Source organism: Vulpes lagopus, chromosome 6, assembly GCF_018345385.1.
Source record: "Vulpes lagopus strain Blue_001 chromosome 6, ASM1834538v1, whole genome shotgun sequence".
In the NCBI taxonomy this organism is placed as follows: Eukaryota; Metazoa; Chordata; class Mammalia; order Carnivora; family Canidae; genus Vulpes; species Vulpes lagopus.
The window spans coordinates 114,291,587-114,310,443 of NC_054829.1; the positions used below are offsets into that span (position 1 = coordinate 114,291,587).

The 18,857-nt window shown below is 36.0% G+C and overlaps 1 protein-coding gene across 1 annotated transcript; it reads right to left on the reverse strand.

Annotated features, from left to right (window-relative positions):
* Positions 1–6,957: 6,957 nt before the first annotated feature.
* FABP2 (fatty acid binding protein 2) lies at positions 6,958–11,006 on the reverse strand. The gene is made up of 4 exons (XM_041758958.1): positions 10,855–11,006; positions 9,230–9,402; positions 7,675–7,782; positions 6,958–7,278 (listed from the first exon to the last, which is right to left on the reverse strand). The coding sequence occupies exons 1-4, from the start codon at positions 10,919–10,921 to the stop codon at positions 7,228–7,230; spliced, it is 399 nt and encodes a 132-aa protein (XP_041614892.1). The 5' UTR covers positions 10,922–11,006; the 3' UTR covers positions 6,958–7,227.
* Positions 11,007–18,857: the final 7,851 nt, after the last annotated feature.

The window sequence follows — 18,857 nt, forward strand, 5'->3', positions numbered from 1 at the left end:
CTTCCTTCCTTCCTTCCTTCCTTCCTTCCTTGGTGTAAGTTCTGTGACCAGAAATGGGACTTGAATTCACAACCCCAAGATCAAGAGTTGCATGCACTACTGACTGAACCAGCCAGGCGTCCCAAGAGAGATTCTTCTAGGTTCAGTTAGTTGAAGTGTTCTCTCTGCACAGAGGTTATAAACTGGCCAAATTATGATAGATTGGCTGTTCTTGAGTCTGGCACCCTCCCTTGGTCAGTCAGGTTGACATAACATTAAGGTCAGGTTTTCAAAGAGGGTTGATGGCAGTGGCACTCCATTAGCAAATGACAGGCGGATCTCTAATACTAATAAATAGTGGAAATGTAATACTGGAAAGGATATAAATTGTGGAAAATGTGAACCTGCAGTAAAGCTGGAAATCAGTAAGTACCTAACCACTTAATTGCCATTATTTTACTGTCTGACTTGACTCATTTTGAGTGCTATTCTTGGGTGCCACTAAGGAATGAAGGGACATTTTTTTCTTGAGGTGTTTTGTTTATAACAAGCTGGGTAATAGTGTAGATCATAATGTACTGGATTGAAAGTCAAAAGGTACATTTAATTCCTCCATTCATTATGGACTCTGTACAACATTAGACAAGCTAATAAACTTCTTTATGCCTTAGCTTCTCCACTTTCAAATGAGATTAATGCCTGCCTTTTTTTCTATTTCACATATGTAGAGAAGATTATAGATAAAAGTACTTTGAACTTTTATTTTTTTAAAAAAGTGAAAATCTAAGTAATTACCATTTTCTATGTATAGTCTTTAATGCAGTTATAAAATGAACAGTGGGGGGCAGCCCAGGTGGCTTAGCAGTTTATCGCTGCCTTCAGCCCAGGGCCTGATCTTGGAGACCGAGGATTGAGTCCCACATCGGGCTCCCTGCATGGAGCCTGCTTCTCCCTCTGCCTGTGTCTCTGCCTCTCTCCCTCTCTCTCTCTCTCTCTCTCTCTCTCTCGTAAATAAAAAAATAAATCTTTTTTAAAAATCTTAAAAAAATAAACATGGATTTAAGTTCTTACTTTTGCAAACGATTACATATTCTCTAATCATTTTCTTTTCATCATGTACTCAACTGTTTTCCTTCCCACACTGTAATGTATCTGCCATATGTATGTAACATTTAGAACAGTGCCTGATACTTGGTAAGAACTATGTAAATGTTAGCTGCTACCTTCATATGAAAAAGAATTAGTTAAAACAAAAGTTCATAGAGTTAAATGCTAAAAACGTTGACTCCCCTCTCCACCCCTTAATACCCATCTTTTTAGAATGTAGTTGCCTGAAGTATGTAACATAGCACACTGTGTGAGAATATGAGGAAATGAAACTTTTGGGGGCCCTAGCCAAACATCAGAATCAGTGTTTATGGGGAAAAAAAGGAGAGGGGGGTAACAGTGCAAAGTGATATTTTGGTATCTGATAGCCCGGCTGTTCTCAAAGACTGGTTAGCAGACCTGCTGCAGCAGAGCCACTTGGGAGCTCTCTGAAATCTCTGGTTCTATTTTCAGAGATTGTGTCTAGTAGGTTAACAGTAGAGAGCAAGAAAACAAAAAAAATTTAAGTTTCTCCAGTGGTCCTGAGTCTCAGCTAGGTCTGGGAATCACTAGTGTAGAAAAATATAATAGAATTCTTTAACTTAGTACATTGTTTATTTATTTCCTATAATTTTATTCCGAGTGGTATTTATGGGGAAGTATACACATCTACATCCAGAGAAGGGGACCAGGAGGATAAGTGTCAAAATCAAAATAGTGATTTTGGGATCCCTGGGTGGTGCAGTGGTTTGGCGCCTGCCTTTGGCCCAGGGCGCGATCCTGGAGACCCGGGATCGAATCCCACGTCGGGCTCCCAGTGCATGGAGCCTGCTTCTCCCTCTGCCTATGTCTCTGCCTCTCTCTCTCCCTCTCTCTGTGACTATCATAAATAAATAAAAATAAAAATAAATTAAAAAAAAACAAAATAGTGATTTTCTCTGGATTGTAGGGTATGGAAATATTTATTTTGTGATTGCTTTTCTTATTTCTGAGTTCTGGTTGAAGGTGTATTGTTTTTATAATAATGTTTCTAAGGAAGATATTTACAACCAGTGCAAGATTTATTTTTATTGAGGTATAATTGGCATACAATATCCTATTAATTTTAAGTATGTATCGTAGTGATTTCATATTTTTTATACACTATGAAATGGCCCCCCGGGACGCCTGGGTGGCTCAGCCGCTCAACGCCTGCCTTCTGCCCAGGGCATGATCCTGGAGTCCTGGATCGAGTACCACATCGGGCTCCCTGTGAGGAGCCTGCTTCTTCCTCTGCTTGTGTCTCTGACTCTCTCTCTCTGTGTCTCTCCTGAATAAATAAATAAAATCTTAAAAAAAAAAAAAGAAAAAAATGATCCTCATAATAAGTCTAGTTACTGTCACTATACAAAGTTAATACAGTATTATTGGCTATGTTCTCTTTGTGTATATTACATTCCTATGACATTTATTTTATAACTGGAAGTTTGTACCTCCTAATTCCTTTTACTTATTTTGCCCACCCCTCAACACCTCTCCCAACTCTGGTAAACAACAGTTTATTTTTTATTATTTATGACTATTTCTGTTTTATGTTTGTTTTATTTCTTAGATTCTACATAATAAGTGAAATCATGCGGTATTTGTCTTTCTTCGTATGACTTATTTCATTTAGCATAATACCCTCTACATCCATTCATGTCACAAATTATAAAATTTTATTCTTTTTATAGTTGAGTAATATTCCACTGCGTGTGTGTGTATGCGTGTGTGTACACCACATCTTATTTATCCATTCATCTATTGATAGTTTCCATATATTGCTTATTGTAAATAATGCTGCAGTGAAAGTGGAGGTGCATATATCCCCTCACATTGGTGTTTTTGTTTTCTTTGGATAAACCAAGAAGAGGAATTGTTGAATCATATGGTAGTTCTATTTTTAAATTTTGGAGTTCTATTTTAAATTTTAAATTTTGGAACCTCCATGCTCTTTGCTACAGTAGCTGCTCCAGTTTACATTCCTACCAACAGTGTATGTGGGGTCCCTTTTTTCCCTATAGCTTTGCTAACATTTATTTTTTGTGTTTTTAATAATTACAAATCTGACAGATGTGAGGTAAAGTTGTGGTTTTGATCTACAGTTCTCTGATTTGCATTTCCCTGATGTTGAACATCTTTTTATGTGCCTATTTGCCATCTGTAAGTCTTCCTCAGAAAAATGTCTATTCAGTTTCTCTGCTCAATTTTAAATCAGGTTTTTTTTTTTATATTAAGTTGTGTAAATTATATGTATTTTGAATGTTAACCCCATATCAGATGTATGATTTACAGATATCTTCTCCCATTCAATAGGTTGCATTTTCATATTGTTGACAGTTTCCTTCTTTGTGCAAAAGCTTTTTGCTTTGATGTAACCGTATTTATTTATTTTAGCTTTTGTTGCTTTTGCCTGAGGAGACTAGTCCAAAAAAATATTTCTCAGACCAATGTCAAAGGGTTTCCAGCCTATGTTTTCTTTCTTTCTACGTTTATGGTTTCAAATCTTGCATTGAAGTCTTTAATATGTGAGATAGTGGTCCAGTTTCATTCTTTTGCATGTACCTGTCCAGTTTTCTCAACAGCATTTATTGAAGAGGATGTCTTTTCCCCATTGTGTGTTCTTGCCCACTTTCTCATAGATTAATTGACCATATACACATGGGTTTATTTCTGGGCTCTCTATTCTATTCCATTAATCTATGTGTCTGTTCTTATGTCAGTACCCTACTATTTTGATTACTATAGCTTTGTAGCATAGTATGAAATCAGGGAGCATGATACCTCCAGCTTTGTTCTCCTTTCTCAAGACTGCTTTGGTTATTTGGGATCTTTGTCATTTCAAATAAACTTTAGAATTTTTTTGTTTTTGTTTTTGTTCTAGGAAAAATGAACTTGCTATTTTGATGGGTATTGCTTTGAATCTGTAAATTTTTTTGAGTAGTATGGACATTTAAACAATATTAATTCTTTCAATATATGAGCACTGTATATTTTTCCATTTGCATGTTTCAGCTTCAATTTCTTTCATCAGCGTTTTACAGTTTTCAGTGATATATGCCTATAATTTTCTTCTTTTCTTGTGTCTGGTTCTGGTATTGGGTAATGCTGCCCTTGGAAAATGAGTTTGGAAGCACTCCTTCCTCTTCAATTGTTTTGGAATAATTTGAGAAGGATAGGTACTAACTCTTTTTAAAATGTTTGGTAGAACTCACCTGTAATGACATCTGGTCCTGGACTTTTGTTTGTTAGGAGTTTTAAAATTACTAAATCAATTTCATTACTTGTAACCAGTCTCCTCAGGTTTTCTGTGTCTTTATGATTTGGTGTTGCAAGGTTGTGTGTTTCAAGGAATTTGTTAATTTCTTCTAGGTTTTCCATTTTATTGGTGTTGTTCATAGTAGTCTCTTGTGACCATTTATATTTCTGTGGTGTCAGTTGTAATTTCTCTTTTCTGATTTTATTTGGGTCCTCTGTGTTTTTTCTTGATGAGACTGGCTAGAGAGTTACTGATTTTGTTTATCTTTTCAAAGAACTAGCTTTTAGTTTCATTGATCTTTTCTATTTGTTTTGTTTCTATTTCATTTATTTCTGCTCTGGTCTTTTATTATTTCCTTCTTTCTACTAACTTTGTGCTTTGTTTGTTATCTTTCTTCGTTTTTCTAGTTCATCTAGGTGTAAAGTTAGATAATTTATTTGGGATTATTTTGTTTGTTTCTTGAGGTAGGCCTGTATTGCTATGAACTTCCTTCTTAGAACTGCTTTTTGCTGTGTCCCACAGATTTTGAAACATTGTGTTTCCGTTTTCAAGGTGTTTTTTATTCCATTTATTTTCTTCATTGACCCACTGATTGTTTGGTAGCATGCTGTTTGGTCTCCACATGTTTGTGTCTTTTCCAGTTTTCTTCTGGTAATTGAAGAAATTACATGCTGTGGCCAGGAAAGATGCTTGCCACAATTTTAATCTTCTTGATTTTATTGAGATGTATTTTTTTGTGGCCTAACATGTGGTCAATCCTGGAGAATATTCCATGTACACCTGAAAAGAATGTATATTCTGTAGCTTTTAAATGAAGTATTCTGTGTAAAACTATAATGTCCTTCTCATCTAGTGTATTGTTTTAAGTCACTGTTTCCTTATTTTTATTTTTTTTATTTTTTGGCCTGGGTGATCTATGTATTGATGTAAATAGGGTGTTAAAGTTCCCTACTATTATTGTATTACTGTCAATTTCTCTGTTGCTTTATATATTTAGGTGCTCCTATGTTGGGTGCATTAATATCTACAAATTAATTGATTTTTGGATTGACTCCTTTGTCATAATGTCCTTCTTTGTCTTTTGTGACTATGTTTTAAAGCTGATTTTATCTAATATGAGTATTGCTACTCTAGCTTTTTTTCATTTCCATTTACATGGAATATCTTTTTCCATCTCTTCTATCTTTACTTTCAGTCTCTGTGTGTCTTAGATCTGAAGTGAGTCTCTTGTAGACATCACATTGGTAGTCTTCTATTTTTATCCATCCAGCCAACCTTTATCTTTTTATTGGAGCATTTAGTCCATATTTATTTATTTATTTTAAAGATTTTATTTATTTATTCATGAGAGACACAGAGAGAGAGAGAGAGGCAGAGACACAGGCAGAGGGAGAAACAGGCTCCATGCAGGGAGCCAATGTGGGACTCAATCCCAGGACTCCAGGATCATGCCGTGGGCTGAAGGCAGGCGCTAAACCACTGAGCCACCCAGGGATCTCATCCATTTATATTTAAAGTAATTATTGGTAGGTATGTACTTATTGCCATTTTGTTATTTGTTTTCTGGTTGTTTTTGTAGTTCTTCTTTGTTTACTTCTTCCACTCTTTGCCTTCTTCCCTATAGTATGACAGTTTTCTTTAGTGTTAAGTTTGGATTCTTTTCTCTCTCTCTCTCTCTCTCTCTCTCTCTTTTTTTTTTTGTTATCTGTTACAAGTTTTAGGCTTGTGGTTACCATGAGTTTTATCTATGTTGATCTATTTATACAGCAGTTTATTTTAAGCTGATAGTTGCTCAAGATCCAGTGAATCTAAAAGCACTACATATTTGGGATACCTGAGTGGTTCAGTGGTTGAGCGTCTGCCTTTTGGCTCAGGTTGTAATCCCAGGATCCTGGGATCGAGTCCTGCATTGGGCTACCCACAGGGAGCCTGCTTCTCTCTCTGCCTATGTCTCTGCCTCTCTCTGTGTCTCTCTCATGAATAAATAAATAAATAAAATCTTATAAATAAATAAATAAATAAATACACTGCATGTTTAACCTCTCTCCATGTTTTATGTTTTTGATGTCAGATTTTATTATTTTTTTATTTTGTATATTTTTAACTACTTAGGTAGTTATAGTTATTTTTACTATTTTTGGTTTTTAACTTTCATACTAGCTTCTAAGTGGCTGATCCACTATCTTGAACATATATTTGTTTTACTAGTGAGATTTTTTTCTTTTATATGTTTTCTTATTTCTAGTTATGACATTTTCCTTTCCAATTAAAGAAGATCCTTTAACAGTTCTTGTAAGGCTGGTTTTAGTGGTGATGAACTCCTTTAGTTTTTGCTTATCTGGGAAACTCTTGATCTCACCTTTAATTCTGAATGATAACCTCGTGGGGAAGAGTGTTCTTGGTTGTTAAGTTTTTCCCTTTCAGCACTTTAAGTATATCCTGCCACTTTCTTTTGGCCTGCAGTTTCTGCTGAAAGTCATGACCAGTGTAAGATTTTAAAGACTGCCTCCCATGCTGTTTATCTTTTTAGTTTATCAAATGTGAAAAGAAAAACAACCATATAGTTTATCAATATATATGTCATATAGTTATTTTTTTAAAGGAGAAGCTACTTATAAGGCAATGTGGAAACAGAGTTTATTCATCTGTTATTAAAAATGTTACACATTTCTTTAGAACACCAATAGAGCAATAAATGTACATTTTAGAGAATGTAAAACAAATTAAATCGTAATTAGTTTTTACTTCTTTTGCCTTGGCAAGACTGGAAGTATGAGTCACTGGTTATGTTTACAAAAGGACTAATCAGGAAGGGAAAAACAGTTTTGGTATAATATAGATTTTCCATTCAACTTGTGTTCTGGGCTGTGCTCCAAGAACAAAGCTCATTCCTTTTTGAAGATCCTCTTGGCTTCTACTCCTTCATATGTGTAAGTCTGAAAGGTGTTAACAAACATAAAAGGATTTGTCATAAGATTTAAGGTTCAGTTAAGGAAAATATTAGTATTATTATAGCTTTGAAATAATATAGTATTTTTTTCTTAGTCTTGATAGCAACATTTTATACAGATACAGGATATACCTCTTAAAAACATGGTTTTTGGTTTTTAGTCACATATTTTTAGTTAAAATTGTCATTGATATATTTTACATCTATATAAGTTCTCTTCAAGAAATAGGCAATAGAAAATTACCTATCTTTTAAAAATAAGATTTATGAGAAAGGTAATACTTTGTTTGTTAAAGATATAACTCAGCAATCAAAATATAAAATAATTATTATGTAATTACTTTTGTCTTTAAAAAATAGCTATAATCTTTTTATAACTCACCTGCACAAGTTCACCACCTATAATTTCTCGGAGAGCATTCAGTTCATTTCCATTGTCTACCCGTTTGAATTTTCCAACAAGTTTATTTCCCTCTAAGTTCCAAGTACCCTATAAATGTAAAATAAAAAAAATAATACCAAATAGCTTTTTTTAGAGTCTTACATATGAAAAAAATAGAGTCTTCCATATGTCAACACTGTTCTGAGTTTTATAGGTCTACTTCTCAGTCTTCACAATGACCTTATAAAGTGGATATCACTATCTCCGTTTTATGGTTGAGAAAACTGAGACATAGTAGTTCACTTAAAGTCACAGAGCCAGGATTGAACCTAGGCTTTTGGGGCTCTAGAGTACATGCTGGTAACCATTACACTAGTCTCACTCGTTTTCAAATGCTAAATATTAAGGTAGATGAGCAATGCCTCCCTTTTCTAAATCTTTCATGTTAAAAAGAGTGTCCTAAATTTAGTCATGGCTCAGCTTAGTTTCATAAAGAGCTTAACAACTTTGTATATGTTTTAATTTTATTATTGTTGTAATAATTTAAAAAGGCCGGGTGCCTGGCTGGCCCAGTCAGTGGAGTGTGCAACTTTTGATCTTAGGGTTATAGGTTTGAGCCCCATGTTGGGTGTAGAGATTGCTTACAAATAAAATCTTCAAAAATAAATAAATAAATGGCCACAATTGATCAAATATTTGACAATTTGTCATTACAAACATATAATTTAACTAGAAAATCCTAAGGACAAAAAAGATTTTAAAAAGCCAGTTGAAAAACATCACTACCTAAAATTTCTTGTCTTAAACATTAAAAGGTATATTCCTGGGACGCCAGGGTGGCTCAGCGTTTTAGCGCCTGCTTTCACACCCAGCACGTGATCCCAGGGTCCCAGGATTGAGTCCCACATCAGGCTCCCTGCATAGATGGAGTCTGCTTCTCCCTCTGCCTGTGTTTCAGCCTCACTCTCTCTGTGTCTCTCATGAATAAATAAATAGAATCTTTAAAAAAAAAAAAAAAAGGGAAGTGCAAAGGGGCTTCTGACTTCCAGGACACAAATGCAAATATCACCTTCCAATAAATAAATAAATAGATAGATAGATAGATAGATAGATCGTATATTCCCAATAGCCTACAATGTAGCATCAGATTTTTCCATTTGGCCACTCATTCATTAACTAATTTATTCATTTATTTTATTATTTCAGTGTATTTATTAATGACTTATGTTTTAGATAAATCTAAAAGCTTTTGTTGCTATCATGTAAGTTAAGTTGAAAATACTGAGCTTTAGTTTTCTTTATAAGTAATAGGTCTATACTTAATTTTCTGAAGGATGTTTTTCTAATTATTATTCTTATTCATACAGATATGAAAATAAAAATATTAGATTTAAATATCCTACCAATTTGTGCAGCACGTAATGTGGATAGATTCTATTGACTGCTTCAGTAAATGAAAGAGGCTTAACATTAAATCTGTCCAGGGACAGAAGCATACTATTTTAGTATCATGTAGATAAATCAAGAATACATTGCTTGTAAAAAAGTTTCTTACAGTGAGTTCAGTTCCATCTGCTAGACTGTAATTAAAAGTGACACCAAGCTCAAAAACAATTTCAATGGTACGAAAAGTGCTTGATTCCTTGACGGTGAATTTATTTCCTTCTTGTGTAATTGTCAGTTTCAAATTGTCATGACTTGCAAGCTTCCTTTTCACCACATTAATACCTGCAAAGCAAAAGATGTTGGAGAAAATAAAGTCCAAATGCCATAGAAAGTATTTATTTCAAAAAGTTCTATTTTATTTGTTTATGTATATTTTGAGGGTGGGAAGGAAAACCTGATAGCATTGCCTTTGCACAAGAGCATTCAGATTGCCTGTTGCAAAAAAATTTCAAGCTTAGTCAGATCAAGACTAGTGATTCAAACTATCTTTCCAAAACTTATGAAAAATTAAATGAAAAACAGAATTGAATCTTGAATTGAGTAATTTTAATACAATTATCAAACTTTTTGCTTCAGTGTTAAGTAAACTAAGTTCCAGAAATGTAGAACATAGGATTTAATATATTAATATATTTATAAGGAACTTTAATTCTGCATAAACAGTATTTTTTAAACTTTTTTTGACTTTCCATAATGGCTTTATTTTTTTTTTTCCATAATGGCCTTAAAATTTTGAACTTAATAATTCTCTGCTTTGTGTTTCATTTCTCTCACAAAAATGAGAAAATTGGCAAAGATTTCAGTGAAATTTATTATTGTAAGAATGTGCAAATCCCATAAATTTCAACATGGAATTCTGGGACTATAGGATATAATTGATGCAAATTTTGTTTTTGGGGAATGACTCCAATTTGTTTGCACATCCTATGCAGTGTATGAGCTGCCAGGGTATTAGAATAGCTATTAAGGTTAGTTAAATTATTATTAATTTTTAAATATTTATTCATGAGAGACACACACAGAGAGAGAGAGAGAGAAAGGCAGAGACACAGGCAGAGAGAAAAGCAGGCTCCATGCAGGGAGCCTGATGTGGGACTTGATCCTGGGTCTCCAGGATCATGCCCTGGGCTGAAGGCAAATGCCCAACCCTGAGCCACCCAGGCGTCCCAAGTTAGTTAAATTAAAACCCACAGAGAAACCACATGGAAACATAAGATTATTCTCCAAATTTTGTATGTCGGAGGAAATGAGAATTAAGTCCAATTTATTTAGAACTGCCAATTATTATAGAACTTTTTTCCATTACTCTACTATATGATCTTTGTTTTTCCACCCTCTAGTTTTCCATCCTCAAAGTTTTGAAGTTTTCATAATGCACTTCCATATTTTAGAGTTTTGAATTTTTCATTATGCACTTCCATGTTTTGCTCTCTAAACCAAAAAAATACCAGTTTTCAATGATATAGGCACAAACAGCAGTTGAAGAATGAAACATACCTAGATCTTTTCTGTTTCAGAGAACTCAAAGAATCTTTTCTCCCACTACAAATAAAGACTAGGTAGTTTTACTAATATAAGAAGTGAGAATATTATTTTCCCTACTCTGAGCCATCACACATTCTGGATCCTCACCATCAGAACAGGAACCATTCCCTAAACCCTGAGGTTTAGAAGGAATTAGAAAAATGTCTGTAAGGAACAAAATAACAAGCCAGTAAAGAAATAAGCCCTTACCCATTTTTTCCATGAACTTGTCATAGTTCTCATTCCGGTCTATCTTCCAAGTACCATCAAAAGCCATGATCTCCAGTTGAGTCAGCCTCTAAGCAATCAGAGATTCAGGTCTGTCCTTAGGAGACAATTTATTCTATTTTCTTATCTTAGAACCAACTTCATACTGTGATGTGGAAGTTTAAAGTTTAAAAGGTCACCTAACTACACTAATGCCCAGCCATTGTAGTTTATCTTTCTATAAATTTCTTAGTTCCTCTCCTGAACTTCAACTGAATTGCAGTTGACCCTTGAACAACATGGGTTTGAAGTGCATGGTTCCACATATACATGGATTTTTTTTTCAATATATAAAATACAATATTGTAAATGTATTTGCTCTTCCTTATTTTTTAAATATTTTCTCTAGCTTACTTTACTGTAAGAATACAATATGTAATACATATAACATACAAAATATGTGGGAGTTTTTTGTTTTTTAAAAAGATTTTATTTATTTATTCATGAGAGACACAGAGAGGCGAGACATAGGCAGAGGGAAGAGCAGGCTTCCCTGGGGAGCCCAATGAGGGACTTGATCCCAGGACCCCAGGAACAAGACCTGAGCCAAAGGCAGACGTTCAACCACTGAGCCACCCAGGTGCCCAAAATATGTGTTAATTGACTGTCTATGTTACCAGTAAGACTTCTGGTCAACAGTGGACTATTTAAGTTTTTGAGAAGCCAAAAGTTATATAAGGATTTTTGACTGCATGGGGGGGTTGATGCCCCTGATCCCCATGTTGTTCAGGAATCTACTATAAAACATGATAAACAATACTTATTCTGTCTCCAACTACAATTTGTGAGTACATTTATTTCAAGAACTAGAATGTATACTCTGAAAATAAGATTTTCTGCTTACAAGTTCAAAGTGCACACTACATTGGAGGTAACACAATTTAGAACATATATCAAATAACATCTGGTATATGAGACTATTAATGACCTATCCCTTTTTTACAATAGCAATTACCTTGTAAAGTTAGATTTTATGACCAAATATAAATAAAAAGTTAAAGTTAATACAATATTGAGACTGAAGGTTTATTCGTGTTGCTAATATGTTCTTTTGCATTGTGTTTTAGGTTGCCAGGATTTTGGTAAATATCCTGGTACCTGGTACAGTGCATGGCACATAGTAGATACCCAGTAGGTTTTTACTTTGGTCTTGAATGGTGATAGGCCTCTGAGAAAAATTTTAAGACGTAGAAGTGTAGTTAGATAACCCGAAAACTTCCATAGGAGAATCAGTTTTAAACATCTGCCATGTACAGAGAAAACCAAAATCAGAGGTCAGCTATGTCATTAATTAAAACTATTCCTAAAAAAAAAATTAAAAAAAAAATAAAACTATTCCTTTGTTTTGCTCTTATTCCCTCTCATCTCCAATCCTGGTACAACCAGAAACTAAAAGTCAATATGTGTATGGGACAAGGCTATGGAAGTAGCTAAGAGGATAAAAAAGACAAGAAGATCACATGTCTCTCCTTTCCCCCACTGCAGGCTTTGAGCCTGGAGCAGGATTGAGCTGGTGGAGGAAACACATTAAATTACTCTGAAGTGTAGAGTTTTGATTATTAACTAGTTGGAACATATAATTTCTAAAAAGAGACAGTTATTGTGAATAAATGTGACCAGGGAAACTCTTATCAACTAAAGGTCATTAGAGAAGCAAAAGAGCATGCCGAAAATTTTATTCAGGGTTGGAGGAAGGATATATCTAACGTGAATAGAAAATTGGGGAATAGAATTAAGTTTTTAATTTCTGTTTTAAGTAGGCTCTATGCCCAGCATGGAACCCAACACAGGGCTTGAACTCACAACCCTGAGATAAAGACCAAAGTGAGATAGTCAGACACTTAACCAACCAAGCCACACAGGCACCCTTAGTTTTTTATTTGATTGCATCCATTGGGCACTTTTTCAGTGGAGTTGCCCACTTATTATTTTATCAAGTAAGTGCATTAAAAAGCAAATGACCTTCTGTTAGCTCCATTATTTCATTAATGGGGAAAAACACATCAGAACATAGAGAATGGGACAGGGAGAGGGATATTGGGAGAGAGAATGCAATTTTAGAATAATAGAAGTCCTTTAAATTTGTAGCTAACCTTATGAAAAAAAATTACTTGTCATTGTTTTTCTCCCTTTTGTCAAAGGTAATGAAAACTTCATCATTTGGAACCATCATCATAGTATACTTTCAACTTGAGAAGAGTAGAAAAGTTCATGGTTACCCTAAAGTCAAGGACTGGTCTCTTAGGTAATCAATCCACTACTTATGGTTTATTTGTGAATTTAGAAGGCCATGAATAATGGATCCAATATTTCTTTCTAGATTAGAAAAATAGTTATATCTGGTCACTGGAATAGAAATGTGGTACAGTAAAATGAAGATGTAGTTTAGAAACCAAAAGACTTAAGTTTCAATACTGCCTACAGCACCCATTACTGTACAGGAACTTGGTAAGATTGCTCTATCTCTCTGAGTCTCAGTTTCCTCAGCTATAAAATGAAGAAAATAATAAAATCTAATACATAGGGTTTATTAACAAATTATATAAAGCACACATCTGAGCAAGACTTCAAGTAGACATCAAGTCCTCAGTAAATCTTTCTCCCCTCATTTTCTGAGAAAGAAACTCCAACAGTCATAATAAACTTTTAGATAGATGCTAGGTCTCAAGCCACTTTAATTTTTTATAAATAAAATCCCTGTCTTTCTGATGTTTATTAGAAAGTCATCTAATAGTTGTTTGGGTATTTCATGACTTACTCATGATTAACTTGGGACTGGGTATGACTTGGATTTGCCTGTTAAGGATATAGCATGATGCTTTGGTCCCTCTAGGAATATATCTATCTACCCTGTAATCTCATGACTGAAATAAAAGTGCCTGCGCCAGTTAGGAAGGTGGGGAGTGTTGTGCCCAAGAGTGCGAATCCTAGAAACCACCAAGGAGCCGACACCGATGCAAACACACGAGGGTTTATTTACAAGCTCCAGCTTGGGTCCAAGTATACCCGACACAGCCGAGCAGGGACTTGGACCCGAGACTAAGAGGCATAGCAGCTTTATAGGGGCCAGTGGCCAATGGGATACGCAGAAAGTTGCACGGTCTTGTCAGTCCACATGCAGGTGGCTGATTGAATTACATTTTACCCTAAAGTATCCATTTGAACTGGCCTATCACTGAGCCAATTTCCAATTAGGGTGTGCCCAGGGGCTTGACTAGGGTGGGGCAGCGCCTTAAGCAATAAGGTCATGTAGGGGCGATACTGGAGGTGGCGGGTGCAACACAAAATTAGTCCTGCTCTGCTTGTCCAGGGGTAGGGGATTTTTGTCAAATTTCCTGGGTCCCACAGGGAGGAAGAAACAAGAATGGCTTAAGTCAATTGGAGAAAGACAATTACAGTATGGTTTCACTCATATGTGGAATATAAGAAACAGCACAGAGGATCATAGGGGAAGGGAGGGAAAATTGAGTGGGAAGAAATCAGAGGAGACAAACCATGTGAGACTCAACTCTGGGAAACAACTAAGAGTTGCTAGAGGGGATGTGGGGGGTGAATGGGTAATTGGGTGATGGATATTAAGGAGGGCACAAGATGTGATGAGTACTGGGTTTTTTTATACGCAACTGATAAATTATTGAACACTACATCTGAAACTAATGATGTACTATATGTTGGTTAATTGAATTTAAGTTAAAAAACATAAAAGAATGGCTTCTTGCGCTTGTTCACCTAATAGTGTCTTCTGCCCTACGACCCAGCAATTGCACTGTTGGGGATTTACCCCAAAGATACAGATGCAATGAAACACCGGGACACCTGCACCCCGAGGTTTATAGCAGCAACCTCCACAATAGCCAAACTGTGGAAGGAGCCTCGGTGTCCATCGAAAGATGAATGGATAAAGAAGATGTGGTTTATGTATACAATGGAATATTACTCAGCCATTAGAAACTACAAATACCCACCATTTGCTTCAACGTGATGGAATTGGAGGGTATTATGCTGAGTGAAATAAGTCAGTCGGAGAAGGACAAACATTATATGGTCTCATTCATTTGGGGAATATAAATAATAGTGAAAGGGAATAGAAGGGAAGGGAGAAGAAATGGGTAGGAAATATCAGAAAGGGAGACAGAACATAAAGACTCCTAACTCTGGGAAACGAACTAGGGGTGGTGGAAGGGGAGGAGGGTGGGGGGGTGGGGGTGAATGGATGACAGGCGCTGAGGGGGGCACTTGACGGGATGAGCACTGGGTGTTATTCTGTATGTTGGCAAATAGAACACCAATAAAAAATAAATTTATTATTAATAAAAAAAATAGTGTCTTCTGAACTTAGTCTTGTCTCCTGGCCACCTTGAATTTCCTAGGAGGAACAGGATGGGATCAGGTAAGTAAATAGCATTGGACTCATGCCACCCTACTAACAGAATGGACATGTTAAATTTTTCAGCTTCCATTTATCAGTGGCAGTCCCTGTTGTCTTTGGAGTGGCATCATTGGAGTTTTCTTTTTTTTTTTTTTTTTTTTTTTTTTTTTTTTATTTATGATAGTCATAGAGAGAGAGAGAGAGGGGGGCAGAGACACAGGCAGAGGGAGAAGCAGGCTCCATGCACCGGGAGCGCGACATGGGATTCGATCCCGGGTCTCCAGGATCGCGCCCTGGGCCAAAGGCAGGCGCCAAACCGCTGCGCCACCCAGGGATCCCATCATTGGAGTTTTCAAATGACTAGATCAAATTTTTAACATTATACTTTTCCTTTTTCAGCTTCCCAACTCTGTAGCTTCTCAATTCTTATCACTCACCTGGACCCCACCTAGAAAAAATTATACAGAACCTATGGACCAAATTCCCTATAGACAAAGTTCCCCGCAGACCTCTCCTACTGATGATACAATTGAACCACCCAGCTGAGGGCCGACACAGTTATTTCTTTTCTTTTTCTGATAAAGCTAGAAGACTTAGGGTCCTGCAGTTGGGAGAGTGGGTGGATCAGGTACGTGTGTGCATGTGGGTGCAGATGCTCTTTCTCTGGTCTTGTAGTGCATGTTAACCACTGAGTAGTATGGAAGAAGTGGAAATCAGCAGAAGCTCCTGGTGATCCTTATCCCTTTGCTGCAGGGGATTGTACAACCTAAATTCATAACATGGCTTATGAGGCCTTCACTTTTACTGCCTGTCTCTTGCCATTCCTTATTATATCCAAAGGTCTGAACACACTTAACTTCTTTCAATCTCTGGTCACTTGAATGTGGATTCTTTCTGTTGTGTCAGGTCCCAGCTTGGTCATTAACTGCTCTGAGAAGCCTATCCTGAACCACAAGTGGTCAGGTAAGCCTACTTCTCCCAAATGTAATGACCTTCTTAAGGTCTCATAAAAGTCATGAAAGACAAAAACAGCTGATTCATAATAGCCAAGGAAATATTAGTATCATCATGAAGACCAGAGACATCATGAGGAAGGGCAGTACAATGTTTCAAGCTCATCTCAAAGAAATAGCTTTTTAGAGATCACAGAAATCCTTTCATGTCATTGTATAGTAGGAGGGAACGTTTTTCTAGAGTATTTAAAAATATATCATTTATGGAAAACAGCAAAAAAAAAAAAAAAAAGGAAAACAGCATTTTCAGGACTTTTCTAATCATCTCAGAATTTCAATCCTAATTTGTTTAACTTTTACATGTCAGGGAAAAACAGTGGTCTCTATCAGGCCTGTGGAAGAGGAGGATTTGAGGGGCCCATTAAAGGAGCAACAAGAAGTCTTAAGATTACTCTCTAATCCCTAGCAGTGACTGGATAATGAGAAAGAATTCTAATGTTTGCCTACAGAGACCACTTCATTCTGTTTTAACCATAATCTTCATAATATTTTAGAAATATTAAGACCTGTTAAATTATGTCTTAGATTTTTGTACCTGACATGACTGGTTGGTTTTCTTCCAAAAAGACTGTAGAGTTATAGCAGTGCATAGCAGGACATCTGCCATATAATGGCAGGTATGGCTTGCTAATTGTTGTTAATAACAGGACAGCCATTTTTTGGGATCCACACATGACAGTTGAATGATCTTGCATGAAGGATTTTAAACTCCATCTTCTGCCTTCTTTGTAATCTTATTCCCAAAATGATCAGTCTCCTCAAGCAATTTAGATGGAAGGTCACTCATCTCCTATGCTCCTCATACCACAAACAGTGGAAGATGGGTTTGCATTATTTCAGTTCTCCACTGCCCCATCCAAACCATTTTGTTTCTGTTACCCGCCCCCCCCCCACCCCATTTTAAAGAAAGTTTCTTCTTTTGAGATCATTTCCTTTTGGCTATCACTTTCCAGCTTACTTCATCATAGTTATCTGCCATTTACCCCATCTATCATTATCTACCATCTGTCCCCATCTAACATTGCTATATACCATCTATCACTGAAGATCTTGACATCTGGCTCACGGTCATCCTCTGTGTCCTGCCATTATCCTGGGTGGCCTCAACATCCACGTAGATAAGTTATTTGTCACTCTGGCCTCACAGTTCCTTAACCTCATCTCTAGTAACCTTTACTTCTGTTACACTTTATCCACTTATATCCACAGCTATAATCTGTGATTTGTGCTCACTCGCTAGAGTTGTTCCTTCTGTAAAATTTAATATATGACCCTCTGACCACAACTCTCCATTGCCTCAAGCTTCTTCATTTTCTCACATATCTTGGGAAAAAACTTGGCTTGGAGAGAACATCAGTCAGTTCCCTTTATTTTCTCCCATATTGAAGCCCCCTCCTGGTTTCTTTACATTCTCTAATCAATAACCTGTTGCCAATAAAAAGACTCTCTTACACATTCTCCCTGCACCAACCCCTGTGCTATCACAAATGCATGGTTTCTAGTCTCAGCTGAATTGTCCACACTGCCTGGCAAGACTTTTCTGTATCCCAATCAACTCCCCCCTCATTTTATGACAATATCTTTAATCATTCTTTTTTTTCTATCAAAGGTGGAGTTTTATTCTTTTTAAAAATTATTTTATTGCAGTACAGTTGACATGCAATGTTACATTAGTTTCAGGTGTACAACACAGTGATTCAGCAACTCTATACATTATGCTATGCTCACTATAAGTGTAGCTACCATCTGTCACCATTAAACACTATTACTATATCATTGACTATATTCCCTATGCTGTGCCTTTTATTCCTATGACTGGTTCATTCTCTAACTGGAAACCTTTATATCTCCTCTTCACCCATTTTGCCCATCCTCCCAACCCCCTCCCTCTGACAACCACCAGTTTGTTTTATGTATTTATGGGTCTGTTTCTGCTTTGTTTATTTTATTTTTTAGATTCCACATATAAATGAAATCATATGATATTTGTCTTTCTCTTTTATTTTACTTAGCATTATATGACCTAGGTTTATCCATGTTGTCTCTAATTGTAAGATCTCATTATTTTTTATGGTTGAATAAAGTTCCATTGTATCTATCTATCTATCTATCTTTCTATCTATATTATATCTTCTTTGTCCATTCATCAATCGATGGACACTTGGGCTGCTTCCCTATCTTGGCTACTGTAAATAATGCTGCAATAAATATAAGGGTGCATGTATCTTTTCAAATTAGTGTTTTTGTCTTCTTTGGGTAAATACCCAGTAGTGGAATTACCATATCATATGATGTTTCCTTATTTTTCTTTTAAAGACTTTTTTTAAAGTAAATCTCTACACCCAATGTGAAGGTCAAACTCACAACCCTGAGATCAACAGTTACATGTTCTACCAACTGAGCCAGCCAGGTGCCCTTCATATGGCATTTCTATTTTTAATTTTTGAAGAACCTCCATACTGTTTTCCACAGGGGTGCACCAATTTACCTTCTCCCCAACAATGCACAAGGAGTCTTTCTCCATATACTCACCAACACTTGTTATTCCTTTTCTTTTTGATACT